The sequence below is a fragment of the Diadema setosum genome, chromosome 17, assembly GCF_964275005.1.
Source record: "Diadema setosum chromosome 17, eeDiaSeto1, whole genome shotgun sequence".
NCBI classification, from domain to species: domain Eukaryota; kingdom Metazoa; phylum Echinodermata; class Echinoidea; order Diadematoida; family Diadematidae; genus Diadema; species Diadema setosum.
The window spans coordinates 35,200,873-35,216,522 of record NC_092701.1 but is presented as its reverse complement, the minus strand read 5'-3'; the positions used below and the strand labels follow the sequence as shown (position 1 = coordinate 35,216,522).

General features: G+C 37.5%; 1 protein-coding gene across 1 annotated transcript in view; it reads right to left on the bottom strand.

The window, feature by feature from the left end:
• The window catches only part of LOC140240649 (gamma-aminobutyric acid type B receptor subunit 1-like), a 137,531-nt gene that overhangs the window by 98,747 nt on the left and 23,134 nt on the right, over nt 1–15,650 (bottom strand). The window contains exon 2 of the mRNA XM_072320402.1: nt 26–160. Coding sequence (XP_072176503.1) covers nt 26–160 — 135 coding nt within the window. The remainder of the gene's footprint in view (nt 1–25; nt 161–15,650) is intronic.

Sequence of the window (15,650 nt, the reverse complement as noted above, 5' to 3'; positions counted from 1 at the left end):
TCTGTAGGTTTGTTCAGCAACTCACCACAACAAGGTTCCACATCCTCGCCGCCTCTGCTACCGGTGTGGATACCGTGCTGCACCCTGTCAGCATCATGATCTTGGTGGGTGGGGTGTAGAGGAGGTTGTAGAAGATGTTAGTGCCCCGCCCTGGGTTACACTGCAAAGAGCAAAGTAAAGAGAAGAAACACAACAATGTAAACACTTTCAACTGAATGCTGAGCAATGTCTATCTTGGGCGCACGAAGGAATGTGCATGCACACAAAAAACAACAAACAAACACACAACACACACACATGCACATCTTGGATACCAAACTTTAAGCTAGTTCTCAGTTTCACAGAAAAAGATCCCCTGATGCATGTCAACTATTTACATATGAGCAGTTTCAGTGGACCACTGAAACAAATAATGGAAATCATAAATGACGAGTAACATCATACGATAAAATACTAATAAACAGCCATCCATGGACACTGTTGCATGACAAACACTTAAGTCTAAATATTCTATTTTTGACAAGACAAAATGAATGTCTACTGCATTAACTCTTTGGTAGTCTCCTACGTGCATACCCTTGTAGGTGGTTACAAAATATTTATAAACGAGATTCTTTCATTTTCTCTTTGAATGTCAGAGTTGAAGTGAAGCGGCGGTGAAAAATAAATTTTTCAAAATAGATCGCCTTTCTTCGTTGGGAACGACCGATGAGAAAAATTCCACATTAACAGACAGACACACAAGTCAAGTATCATTCAGTTTTGCTTTCTTGCGATTCCTCTTCATCTTCTTCCTTTTGCTTAAGCGTTGCCTAAGATGTTGGATTGGCACGAAATCTGGTCACGTCCTTCGCGGGGCTCGTGGCCAATAAAAACATGAGAGAAGTCTCCCCCCACGTTAGAGGTAGCTGCCTGCGAGTGACCTTCACGGCTGCTGTTTACGAGAGACTATTTTCTGCGGGATGAGGGGAATGCAAAACCGTCAGAAGTGTTTCATATGAGGCTCAGAACAGACAGGAACAGCTCAAATTTTGTTTTTCTCCCACGGTCCGTCTGTCGTATGCATGAATATTCTGTGGTTCGGTCCACACTGCTCTGCAATCCATTTACAAGGCTTATTGATATGTCTATGGAGTGAGAAGACCTTTGACGAAACAATGATAAGTGTTTGCTCTTTCGTGGGATCAAAAGATTTTGGATATATGATGCCACACTCAGCCGAAGGTGAATGGACTCGCACTTACACAATCGCTCTTAGAAAACTTAAGAAATCTGTTAGATCGTAGAATCAACTGATTTCGTTAAAAACAGTAGAAGAGTGAATGCTTCGGTGAAACTCATGCAAGGTTTGGGCCTCTATACCATAACACTTTAATTTTAATGATTTTGGGGTAACATTTCCATTCAGCTTCAACCTTTCACATTATCTTCTGAAATTATTATTTTGCTCATACAGTACTAGATTCATCTATCTCTATTGAAGAATGTGGTCTTATAACGCTTATACAACCCTTTGTATGCTTTGAGCATAGTGTAGTACACACTGTCCAAAGTCCCTGCCACAGAAAGGGATAATTCAGTATTACTACTCACATCAAACCGAAGCATACAGTATAACAAAACATCAAGCATGATTTCTTGCATACAATTATTACAAAATGCACATATGACAATGTTATTGTCACTGACACTATTGTTCTTAAAGAATAGATAAAGTGTGGGGTTATTAGTAATCATAAGCTAACTTTAAAAGACTAAACAGAGAACAATAAATTGTATTCAGAATACTATAGGTGTGATGAATTTGATGATTGTCATTGCCTCATCTATCATTGAGGCAGAAAGGAAAGTTGGTGGGTTCTTTCCCTTTTATCATATTCATTTCTGTCAAAAATGTACAATCAGATAAATCATAGACTGAAAGTGATTCATATGTACATATTGCATTACAAAAATATTGAGTTCTTGACAGTTTAATGAAGCAAAGAATCTGTCAAGTGTAATCTATAAAATTCATTCATACATCATGCATCGTATCCCTTATTCTTGATGTAAATACCTCTGAAACACACACACATACAGGCGCAGACATGTACATAGACAGACAGACAGACAAACACACACACACACACACACACAAAGATGTTCAAGGTTTCACTTGACCACAAGTAGAGTGATTTGCATATATGTCACACTATAACAACGGAATGGAAAAAGGATGGTTTATAAATGACACTTGTATTGCTACTTTTTTTTTTTTGCTGCTAAAAGAAGAGTGAGAGAGCTCTATCACTTATTCTATGAGGAGCAAAGTGGAGAAACATCATAAAGGCAATATTCTTCAAATCCCTCCCCCCATAAAAAATACGGATATTTTATTTCTTTCCTTGCTTCCTGACAACAAGCTTTGGCTCACTGAAACCATCAGGTCAACTTAGATGGGCCAAGGTCATGACTACTCAGTTGGCAAGGACAAATGGAGCTGTTGTCTAGGGGATACGATTTCACAGCATCGGGATTACCTCACCTCATGACAAATATCCTCCCAGCAAAATTTCATGTGAAGAGTGGAAAAGAGACACTGGATTTTGTTCCCCTTACAGTACTTTAACAGGTTGCTAGCATTTCCAGGGTAGCTTCTTATTTGTGTAAGTGTAAGATCAACCTCTGAAGCTGTGATATTGGCCAGCATGCTGGGACTACAAAAGTTTCAAATGTTATGCATACCTTAACAGCATCAGGAGCACCGGTTGAGACAGTCATCCAAAGAGGGTCAAAGGTCATAAACCAACAAATTTTGGGTGATGAATAAAGCATGGATGGCTGTTATATCATGCATTTTGTCTTTCTTTTAATATTTCTTCTGTGTAAGAGACAATCAAAGAGGCTTTTTAAGAAAATAAAGTTATATGCTTTGCCATAAACAAGATCTGTTTCTGTCAAGAGCTGGAGGCATGCATTCAATATGTTGTTTTTATATCTACTCCTTGTAACTCTAAAAGAAATAAAAGGAGCTTATTCATATCACAAAAAGACCAATAAAAAGGGGTACATAATGTCAATTACAGAAAATGTGATCTGAAAATATCTTGTAGAATTAATGATATTGGCCTAAGCTGAAACATCAAAGAAAAAGCAATCTTGGTATTTGAAAGTTTGGCAATAAAATGAGCAACAAACAAATGACCCTGTCAAAGCAAACACATAGAAAATCAAGCAGTACAGCAGTTCAAATTATTTAGAAAGAAGCTAGGTTTATTTTCTTTTTAAATGAAAGTTCAATGTTCTCGACGCACATGCTACGTGGGGGTAATATTGCAAATTTTGTGATGGGCAAGGCAAATTAAGCCTTTATGCAGCAGATACACCTTCCTTATCACCGTGTCAGTGATGGAATTAAGCCCCCTACTGTCGGTGTTTTGAATACAATACCAATTCAAATAAATAATCACAGTGAAGAGTCTTGTAAATTTTCTAAAGTCCACAAACATAGAGATGGGTAATACAGCAATGCAAAAGTCTACAGAGCAGTATGGAATAAAAAAGAATTGGATTACCTCCCTGGGAATTACTTGCTCCAGGTTCTTACAAATAAGCTTGCAGGATTAGCTGCAGCGGAAATGAATACCACACGCGAGTGTGCTTTGGCAAAAAGAACATTCGCTAATCCTGCAAATATATCCAATCAGACTAACACCAGCAAACCAAATCAGGGAAATGGGAGGCGAAAAGGTCTAGGCCACGGGGCTGCCTTCACTTAAATGATGGTGAAGGTCAGAAATGGCAAATGGTGATGGAGGGATAGTGAGGTGATAATAACACCTGGAACAGTCCCTAAGAGAGATGGACAGAAGGAAGAAAAAGGGGTTGATTCGGGAACATCCAGAAAAAAAAAAGAGACAGAAGGAGGTATGTGTGAAGAAGAGAAGAGGGAACATAACAGAAAGAGAAGGGAAGAGCATACAAAAGAAAGAGATGGAAGGGAGCATCAGAGATACAGAAGGGAAGGAACATAATAAGAGGAGATAGAAGGGAATATATAAGAGAAAGAGAAGGGAAGGAACATACAAGAGATAGAGAAGGGGATGAATATATGAGGTGAGATAGAAAGGAACATATAAGAGAAAGAGAAGGGAAGGAACATACAAGAGATAGAGAAGGAGATGAATATATGAGGTGAGATAGAAGGGAACATATAAGAGAAAGAGAAGGGAAGGAACATACAAGAAATAGAGAAGGGGATGAATATATGAGGTGAGATGGAAGGGAGCATATAAGAGAAGAGAAGGGAATGAACATACAAGAGATAGAGAAGGAGATGAATATATGAGGTGAGATAGAAGGGAACATATAAGAGAAAGAGAAGGGAAGGAACATACAAGAAATAGAGAAGGGGATGAATATATGAGGTAAGATGGAAGGGAGCATATAAGAGAAGAGAAGGGAATGAACATACAAGAGATAGAGAAGGAGATGAATATATGAGGTGAGATAGAAGGGAACATATAAGAGAAAGAGAAGGGAAGGAACATACAAGAGATAGAGAAGGGGATGAATATATGAGGTGAGATGAAGGGAGCATATAAAAGAATGGGAAGGGAAGGAACATACAAGAGATAGAAAAGGGAATGAATATATGAGGTGAGACGGAAGGGAGCATATAAGAGATATAGAAGGGAAGGAACATATAAGAGAAAGAGAAGGGTGTATATAAAAGCAAGAGAAGAAAAGGAGCATACAAAGGCAAGAGATGAAAGAGAGCATTGAGAGAAACAGAATGGAAGGGGCATATACATAAGTGAGCGTATATCAAGAGAACGGAAGTAACATAAGAGAAAAGGATGGGAGCATACAAGAGAAAGATAAGGGAAGGAAGAAATAGGAGAGAGAAGGGAGCATACAGTAAAAGAAAAAGAAGAGAGCATATAAGAACAGGAGGTGGAAGATTCAGGAAAGGATGAAAAGAAAAGAGGGATCATGCCTGAAGAAGGAGCCAAAGAGAATGATTAAAGAAATGGGACAACTGACAGACAGGTGAGCTGGTGGATGAGAAAAAGAAAAGGAGGGCTGGAACAAAGAGAAGATAGACCATCTGTGTATGCTGGTGTGTGTTTTTGTTTGTGTGTGGGTGTGTGAGAGACAAAGTGATAGAAACTCACAGAATCCTGGCATAGCAGGTACAACTGTAATACCTGAAACCACATTTGACATCTCCTCCTTTAACGTCTTAATATAATTCATAATATAATATATAGTAATATAATATGATACTATATATTAATATAATACTATATAATAATATAATATTATATATAAATATATAATATATAATAATATAATACATATATATATTTGATACATATATAATACATATATAATACATATATATTTAATAATCTTGTTTATATTTTCCTAAGATTTATAATGTCTGTTTTATGTTAAGTGCTGTCTGGGGCAAATTATTTGTATAGGGCCCCATTTTTCTCTCTCTTTTTTCTTTCTATAAAACAACAACAAAATATAATTCAAGATAGGTTCAACAATTCATACATTCTCTGGGATGAAAGTAGGCAAAATAAAGTGAAGGTGTAAAGAGTTTGCAGTGAATTAATATCTACATAAGATAAGGGCCCACCAGTTTCAAGAGGGCTACATCATGCACCCTTCTAGACTCTATAAAGATGAAGAAGGTAACCCCAAATCAAAGTGACCACTTCTTTTTCTGGCACTCAAGATGTATATTCATGATTAAATATCAACGATCATCAACTACTAAGCCGTTTCTGCATGCCTAAACACTGGACTACAAACAACCCATTTGTCAGTGGAAATGTACGCATAATATTTGTAGTCTGCATGTAAGTACAGCCAAGAATTACTTGACATTTGTCATTACATTAAGGAAAAAAAGATATATATATAAGACAGCAGTAATTCTACTGAAGCATGTTGCAATGCAGTTTAGACGTCATGTGTTCCTTTTCCAAACATCACAAAATTTTGCATGGTTGAATAGTATTGTTTCCGAACACCCTTTAAGAAATCTTATGGTGATACAACTCAAAATCTTATAAAAACAAATAAAAAAATAACCCACTGTCACTTAAGAATATGCTCCACTTTGATATCGAGAATAATAGGTTGAATTTTTCTGGGGTCCAGATATATTCCCTGGAAGTCTTGAGCATTGTTTTCCCCTCCATCATAAAGTATTTTCCAGTTTTACTATTCTGAGGAAAGGTCTGAATCAACTAGGTCTACAATAACCAAGCTTATGAAAGGAACTTAATTATCAGGGTTGCAAAAGGGACACACGAGCTTTAAACCCTGCCTGGCACAAACATCACATACAGAATATTGTGCCCACGTACTTTGTAGAAAAGAGAGATGATGGGTGAGAAAAAGGCAGATGGAGGAGAAAAGGGATCATAGAAAACTTCTTTGGCGGCCACAAAACGTGATTCAGACACATTCGGCAAATGTCGAGGGGGTTGCAGAATGCACCGCGGACCGATCCAAGTGGTCCTTGTAACAAAAATTATGTTGCTCTCTGTGCTTTCAGATTGCACGAGACCGTCAAACCCCACTCCACAAATAAATGCCCCCTCTCTATGTCTGGAGTTTAAAAAAAATTGACTTCAGAGAGAGAGAGGCTTACAGAGACTCTATGAAATGTATTTATCTTTCTCTTTTGGGAGCAAACATGCATTCACACATGGAGTCAACCTCCCCCCCCCCCCAAAAAAAAAAAAAAAAAATAGAATAAAAAAAAAACACACCTAATGCACCAAAACAAATAAACAAACAATCATTGCATATCAAATTCTCTGTCCTGATTTCATAAGTCTGGCAAACTCGCCCTCCATCGGTAAGACTTGTATATCTTTCACAACATTTTCTGCAAGTAGTATACCAAGTCTGACAGAAAGCATAGATAACAGATCAATCGCAAGCATACAGCTGAAAACATGGCCATTCATTCTTGGTTCTTAAAAGAAGAAGAAGACGAAGAAGAAGAAACAAACCTCACAGGATACTATCAGAGCATTCCGGAGGGTGCTAACAGAAACCTGTTGCTGACTGAAACACCTCACCAGTTCCCTCTTAAAGGTGACAAACCATTGTATATCATGACATATTACCAGCCAAATTAATTATGTGCTTTAACCTGTTGAGGACGGGCTGATTTAGCTATAACATGCAATTCCCTTAGACACCTGCCAGAGTTTTCTTGGGACTTGTCTTCAATGGGTTAATGTTCACGTTGGTTTGGTGTAGCGCAAATGCAGTGCAGTAGCGTGAAAATTTTCGCTTTTACAGTAATACCACCTGGAGTCTTCATCAATAGATTTTCTCCTACTACATAGGTAACACATGACTGATTCCTCAAAAATATTCACTACTTTACAAAATGAAAATCAACACTTTATATCTTCACTGGGCAGCATGGACTATTCCTGATTTGTGAAAGTGAAATATGTGCCTACATAGACTACGCTCTTTATTCTTCTTTTTATTTTTATTATTGTTTTTTTTTTGGGGGGGGGGGTTGGGTGTTAGACAATCAGGTGACTGATAAATTACTTTGCCATTTATCATCGGAAGTAAATTTATGTTTTACCCCTCTGTAATTAGAATAGCATATGAAGCATACCAAATCCACCGTGCCCATGCATATAACCAAAATTTCCAAAACTTTTCTTTTGTTTTTCTTTTGTTTGTTTTTTTTTTACTGACATTTGGTTAATTCCCCCTAGATGGTGGTCATACTAGAACTGGCAGGTACCAATCACAGCATCACATGACAATAAAAATGTGTGACCTCCCACCTCAAAAATACACAAAGTTGGCCACAATGAATTTCCACATCTCTACAAAGTTTAAAAAGAGTATAAAGCTCGAATCTTTAAACTGATACATAACTTGGTAAAATTGGACCATCCTCACCCATTCAAACAGTGCTTGAAATAAGAGAGAGTTAGGAGGTGCAGTTTCATAGAAAAGGGAGAAAAGTGGATGTACTTGAGTAGGATCACTCAGGCATACTGTGCAGGATTATCAATGAAAACACATTCTATTTCCCAGTTTAAACAACAGATGTCCCGAATCACTGCTAATATTGCAATTTCATCTTTTTAAGCCATCAAATTTGTAGAAAAAAGATTACTCTCCCATGTGAGACAAACTTTTGAATTTGAGTCAATCAACCCAAATGGCATATTTTTGTTCATTACTGAGAATCCTAATCTGCAACTTTTTCTGGGTTTTGAGTTGGGCGGTCACATACTTACTAATTTTAACTGAGTTAGGGTGACATTGTCCAACAAAATTCCAAAAACTACGTAACAGGAAAAGTCAAGACGTAGTCATTTTATCAGAAACTCTCGACAATAATAATGATAATTTCATGATTCCCTTCATGCTTCTCTATAACGTTCATACAGAGCAATGAAGTTACAGGACCCTGGGAGAAGCAAGGCAGGTGACACAATCAAGACTGTCAAAGTGGTGCGTGCTCACCATATTTCTTGGAAATTAGGAGCTGATGTCGGAGACAAGGTGCCATGTCCGACCTGTCAGAGGTGCGTGGGGAGGGAGGTTTCACACCTTTTACCCCCTTTTACCACCTGTCAGCTAAAAACAGCATCCCGCAAAAAATGCCAGGCAATTTCCCCCTGCATTTGCAGATGGTTAGCATGGGCAAATAGTAGCTGAGACATGGCCACAATGTGAGAAAATTCTCCGCATAGCACCAGCTAGTTGCCAGACTGACAAAGTTTTATCCATTCCCTCACCCAAGTACTTTCTGAAATGAATATAAAAAGAAGAAACTGAATCCCTTGTTCCGAAGTCCATTTTGGAATGATGGCGATGTAGCAATGAGTGATTGAGGGCTAATCATTTCTACAAATATAACCATTTGTGATATTTTCAGTGCAATTTGGTGGGAAAATTGTGTGATAATGGCATCTCTGATAAATTCATTTAAATGTGTGATTACTGTACATTTCAAATAACAAACTGCCATCATGTTTCCTTTTCCTCCAGTTTAAGCAAAACATTCTATGTTCTGCATGTATTACATGCACTGCAGTGAAATGTGTGAATAATTTTTTCCCCTTAGCTGCGTAAGATGAATTTTGCATGTTTTTAATTCTGCAGAATAAAGACATCCTTTAATGGACAGTATGGCATGATAAAAAAAAATATTTGCATGTTTTTATTTTTGCACTGGTTTCTGGTCGTGCAAAATGGACAAAAATGTTCACACCACAAAAATTTTCCCTTTTATAGTATATTCTCCTACTGTAAGTAAACATGAAAATTTAAGAATTTAGATAAAAAAGCATGTTAAGAGTTGTTCCTATGTACAAGTTTTCTTGGAAATTCAATGCAGAATTTCATCAACATTGTATCTACCAAATCTAAATCTACTGAAGATATTTTAGTACTGTGTTATAGCTTCTCTCGTGATAATTCACCATTGCAGCTAAAGACAAAACCAAATGGCGGTATCTTTTTCCTCAGGCCTTTATATGATTTGCATTGATTACAAGTAAAGAATTGACTTACGTTCATTGATAAGGCCACTGAACTAAAGATAAAGATACTTTGTTATTCATGTACTTAAAGATGCTGTTGAATTTTAGCAATTAAAAAGAATCATTACATAATTCTGTCTGCATGTTATTTTCTTCTCATGTTTATCACAACAAAATGTCACAGTGCAATGAATTCCATTCAGGAGAAGATCTCAGTTCAAAGTCTAATGAGCCTTAATGTATCACTCATTTTGAACTCAGTTCTTACTGAGCTCGCATTTCTGATAAAAACAGCTGTCATGGATTTGTGGAACAGCTAACCTGATTACGTCAAGCAGGCCTGGTACAATTGACATAATTCAAGTCTTTGCTGAAAATGCATCTACTCATGAATGAATCATTCTAGATGATTATCCAGACACTCATACAACCTTTGAATTCTGCTGACTTGCCAAGCAAAAGAGGTGATGATGCTACGATCATCGAAGGCAATTGATGTAAAAGGCAAACTTGATTAATAGATTCTAATAGCTTGCACAAATTCACAATCATTACGCATTGGGATTTCTGTTTGGAAGTGAGATAGAAGCGATATGCATTGAGGCAATTAAAGACAGATGTTCTCACAGTACCCTCCAATCCAACCCCACCCCAAAAGAAATAACATATAAAAACATCGTTTCATTCTATCACCACATACAACTTTCATTGAACCATCATGAACCAGTTTGCATTACATTCATGCTAAGGTACACAGTACGTTAACCCTCTTAAGCATCAGCCATCTGTAAATCACATGAGTAATTGCATGATGGCATACAAATACGTCACCAGCAGTAATGATAAAGTTAAAGGCATTATGCACCATTTACATTACTGTTTCCACCAAGTATTGCTCTTTTGAGGTTTCCACAAACTCATCTGTGAATGGAGACAGAAAGAAGAGAGAGAGAGAGGGGGGGGGGGGAGAGAGAGAACCATTACAGAGCCAGCATGAATTGGGTTATCAACCCAGCTGACTCCTTAACAGGGGGGTTGTTGTAACACCCTCCCAGCTGATGCTTTGTCATTAAGGTGCCCAAGTCTCGTGTCTAGTATGATGCTGCGGGCAGCTTGGGGTTAGAATGGCGAGGCAGACATTACGCCATTAGTCCAGCCACAGATGGGCATGTTTTCCTCTATAATGATGAGTACAGTGTTAACTGGAGCTGAATCCTTAATTATCTGTAACCCCCCTGATAATGTCATACAACCCATAACATTTTGCTCGGGCATAATAATGCACGTATCTAAAATGTGCAACAAGAGACTGTTGAAAGACATGCATATGCTTAAAAGAATACATAAGGAGAAAGAGAAATACACACACGCACATAAGACTATCGGCCATTTTTACGCTGGAAATAGTCCACAATACTTGAAAAGGAAACAAAAAAGAGAAAAGAAGTGCTCATAAGTGATCTTGTGAAATCAGAAGAAAAAAATAAAGATGATGAATAAGAAATGTTAACAAACTCAACTTCCATGCCCCATTTTTTTTTTCATACCCCAGTTACTTGTTCAAATAATTTCGGGAAAAAACAACCAACCATCACTCCAATAATATCCATGTTGTATGAGCATCTACTCTGTTGTGCTCTTATGATGGAATATTCCAATTCTTCAAAGAATGTTGAAAGGAAAGAGAGAGAGAGAGAGTGTGGGAGAGATTTTTGCATAAGTCAATGAGGGAAGGAAAGCTAAATCACCTGCACACCAGTGACAAGAGAATAAATCAAGAGGTCTACAGAATTTGAGATGAAAAGTAACAAGATAACTGACAGGAAATAATGCGTTCTGAACAGAGGAAGATTTGTCCGCCTGTCCAAAAGCTGCATCCAAAAATCGAAATATTCGCCAGGTCATGGAATCACTGAAAATGTCTCTTGTATCAAATTTTAGGCCGTCCTGATGACTGAATAATGAAATCCCACCCAATGTGTGTGAGAGTGTACCTGTGTCTGCTCGCAAAATGGAAGCACGTATTCCTGAATTTGGTGCAGAAAAGGGCAAATAACTAAAACAACAAAACGTAAACATGGAAAGTCGAGACAGTACACTGATAGTTGTTTTTTGTACAATGGTACTCAAAAGCTGCGTAATATTTTGGTTTACAAGAAGATGAAAATGTTATTATCTTTACTGAAGCAATGTCACATACTCCTAGTGACCTATCTTATTTCCCTTACAACACTGCCCACTTCAAAAACTGCACTAAAAAAAAAAAAACAAAAAGGGCAAGTATTTACAACATGTACCTTTGGATCTAGAGAGTGATAATATTACTATTCACAGAGCATTACTTTCAGAAAAAACCTGACAGATTTGTTAAGTGAAAGTGTACCAAATTATTGTATTTTCTTCACTTTCTGGGAAAAGACAACTGCATCTTGGAAGGATTTTTTTTTCTTCTTGAACAGCAATCATGATATACAAGAAACAACATGCAATGAGGGAGTGTCTCTATTGTTTCTGAAACCATGAATGTTTCCGTTATGTTTGCACAACAAAGAGAGAAGATGGAGTGGTATCTGTCGAAAACATCCGCACCCTCAAGGAATAGAACACTGCAAAAAGTCTGGTGTTAAATATGAAACACTGAGCTGGTGTTAAATTTCCGGTGCTCATTTGTGGTTTTAGACTAACACCTCCGGGTGTGATTTCAAGATATAAAATTGCTTTTTTCTTAATATACACTTACTTTCTATTCTTCTGTAGATTTTGAACTTCAACATGATGATCAAGAACTTTCCGATAAAATACTTGATTTTAAAAAGAAAAAGATGTGAAAACACTTACACCATGGTAACACCAGTTGGTGTGGTCTCATATTAACACTAGGCAGGTGTTATACCATTGACATTAACTCCAGCAGTATGAAATCAACATTATGCAGTGTCACTGTTGAATTAACACCAGTACAGTGTCCAAATATCACCAGCTACATTATCAAATTAACACGACATGCCAGGTGAACACTTTTCAACATCATCACAACATGTACTTTCTACACCTGTAGGTGTGGTCCTCTATTGACACTTGATTGATGTTAAATTCAACACCCATGGTATCAAATCTAAGGCCGATGTTTTTACAGTGAAGGCTAACTTAGAGAATACTCAAGACAAAACACAGAGGTACAAGTTGTACATTTGAAGTTGTCTCACGGCTGACTTGGAATGAGAGAAGATACAAAACTAGAATATACAACACAAACTCCACACGGCCATTCAGGAGGCAAACTTAATTGACACCACACTGTCTCTTCATAATGAAGTTTCTTCCACTAATATTCACCTGTAAACATTAACAGCCATTTGGACCTCATTTTCAAATTTCCTGCTAGTAGCTTTGATCTAGTTTAGATGGGGCAGCAGTTTTTAGGATGCCACAGTTTCATCTTCATAAGGACAAACATAAAGAGTGATGTCATGCAAAAATGACATTATCGTAAAGCATATTAGGGCTATGGAAACTGTTTGGGGGTGAGACTTAAAGAATTCATGGTAGCAAATTTAAAAACATCAAAACACATTTGTTGCAGTAAAAACTTTTTCTACATATTTTGCTTTCTTGCCCCTCTGGCTCTGTTGATGCCTTCATTTGTCAACTAAATTAGATGCTAGTTCTCGACAATTAGGATCAAAAACCTTTTGCGGCACTAGACATTGCCATGGGCTGCAGGATGTAATGGATTATATGACAGACTTTTCCTGTATTTGGCAATTTGCAATGATAAGACGGCTTTAATTTACTTCCGAGCATATCGACAGCCCCCCTTCCTTCTTTTCTACCATGTCTGCATTTAATGATAGTAGTATTTTCCTTTATCCTTTAGAATCTCACTTGTTTACCCAGCGAAGCTAAAAAGAACTGCATTATTGCGGATCTTTTTTTTTTTGGAGAAAACATTCAGAAGATAGAAAATTTGGTACAAGTGAAGAAGTTTGACAAAAGCATAAAAACAGCACACATTTTAACTTGCTGATGATACAATGCACTACTCTCTCAACCTTCTTTTTTTTTAATAAATGTCTTTTAAATTGAGAAACAAATTAACAAAAAGTGTGTGAGCATCTCTTTTCTCTTAAAAAATAACTATCATTCATGATAACGAAGACATGACAATATAACCAAAGCCTTGTTGTTCTAGAGACACTGCACTGCCAAAAGTCGGGTGTTGAATATGAAACACCGAGCTGGCGTTAAATTTCTGGTGCTTATTTGTGGTGTAACATTAACACACATGGGTGTCACTTCAAAATATAAAACTTTTCTTTTAATAGGTATTTAGTTCCTATTCTTCTTGCTTAATGTTGACTTTGAACTTAAACAGAATGAACAAGAACTTCCAGTAAAGTACTTGATTTTTGAAAAAAAAAAATGTGAACATATATTTACACCACAATAACATTGGATGGTGTGGTCTCCTATTCAGACTGGGTGGGTGTTACATCAATGAAATTAACACCAGCAACGTCAACTCAACACCATGTAGTGCCGCAACACCAGCATAATGTCAAAAATATTACCAGCTATTGTCATATTTGCACCACAAAATTCAAGGTGTATACTTTTCAACATCATCATAATATACTTTCTACACCTCTCCGTGTGGTCCTGAATTGACACTGGTCTGTGTTAGATTAACACCAGTGGTTTGACTCTAACACCAATATTTCTGCAGTGTGGTTGCTATCAAAAAGGCACTGATCAATTCAGCTACCTTTACACATGGCATTTTCATCTGCATAGCTGTGGTACAGAAAACAGTCATCTGTCTTGTAGTTTATATGCTTCACTAATTCCACACAGTTTTCATATTTTCCTCAGCTTAATTTTTTTTTCTATAATCTTATACCATACACGGGAATACAGTGGCGGATCCAGGAGGGGGTGCACTTGGCATGCACCCCTTTCTTTTTTTTTTTGTTTTTATCAAATAAAAGAAATAAAAAGAAAAAATTGGAAGGGGGCGCATGCGCAACCTACAATTTTTGTTCTTTTTTTTTTTTTTGCATCTGACTGTATTACAATAATGCCTTTTGTTTTTTTGGTTGTCAGCTGATGAAACCTGGAAGTGGTAAATAAACTTCTTTGCACCCCCCCCCCCCTCTTTACAGAATTTCTTCAGCTGCCCCTGGGAATATATGATATAGCTATATATGATAAAGGCTATGCAAGGTTGAATTGCTATTAGGGTTTGTGCGGTAATCTTTTTGTGGCTATAATGGAATGGAGTATATCAAACTTACTGAAGTCCACCTGGCCATTTAAACTGGTGGCACTGGCATATTATAAATATGTGAATGCGATAAACAAGCAACTCTGAGCTTTTAATGGTGCACAACCCTAATGCCTTCTCTATACGTCCATTCATACCCCCCCCCCCCTTCACACTTTTAAAATTAGTTGGAGGCAAATAAAAAAGTAGGTGGTGGAGAGGAGAAAACTGGGTTGCAGATATTAACAGAGACATCATCGACAGAAGAGAAAGTTATACAGCCACCCAGGTCTCAATCTTAGCTGCAGAGGTATCTAAATGTCATTGAGCTACAGATATATACGACTGCATGAGCGTGCATGCAAATAATGCAGTCTACACGCCGCTTGCCGTTCCCTTCGTGGGCTCGATCTTCCATTAAATGCCAATCAGCTGCCACTTTGCCGCTCATCTTATGTCATTTCCTCCCCTCAATATCACCCACCTTTGTCCCTTTCTGTTTTTTTTCTGACTTCATTTTCCGCAGCAACACCCCCACCATGCCCTGGGAGAAAAATTGCGCTTCTAAAAACCTTTCCCCTGTTTCGTTTTCTCTGTCTTAATAATGCCTTGTAGGAAGAAGAAGAGGAAGAAGAAAAAGGAATTGCATTCTCGATGGCCTATAAACACAAAAGTATTTCCACAACAGATGGCTTTTTTTTTTGTTCTTGGAAGAACTTTGCTAGAGTAGTCACTCGATCACTGGTATACATGCTAGACATTGACATTTAAATCTCACCCTATGTCCTGGTGTCAATGCCTGCTCAAACACTGCCAGAGAGCTCTACCTTTTCTTCCTCTTATCT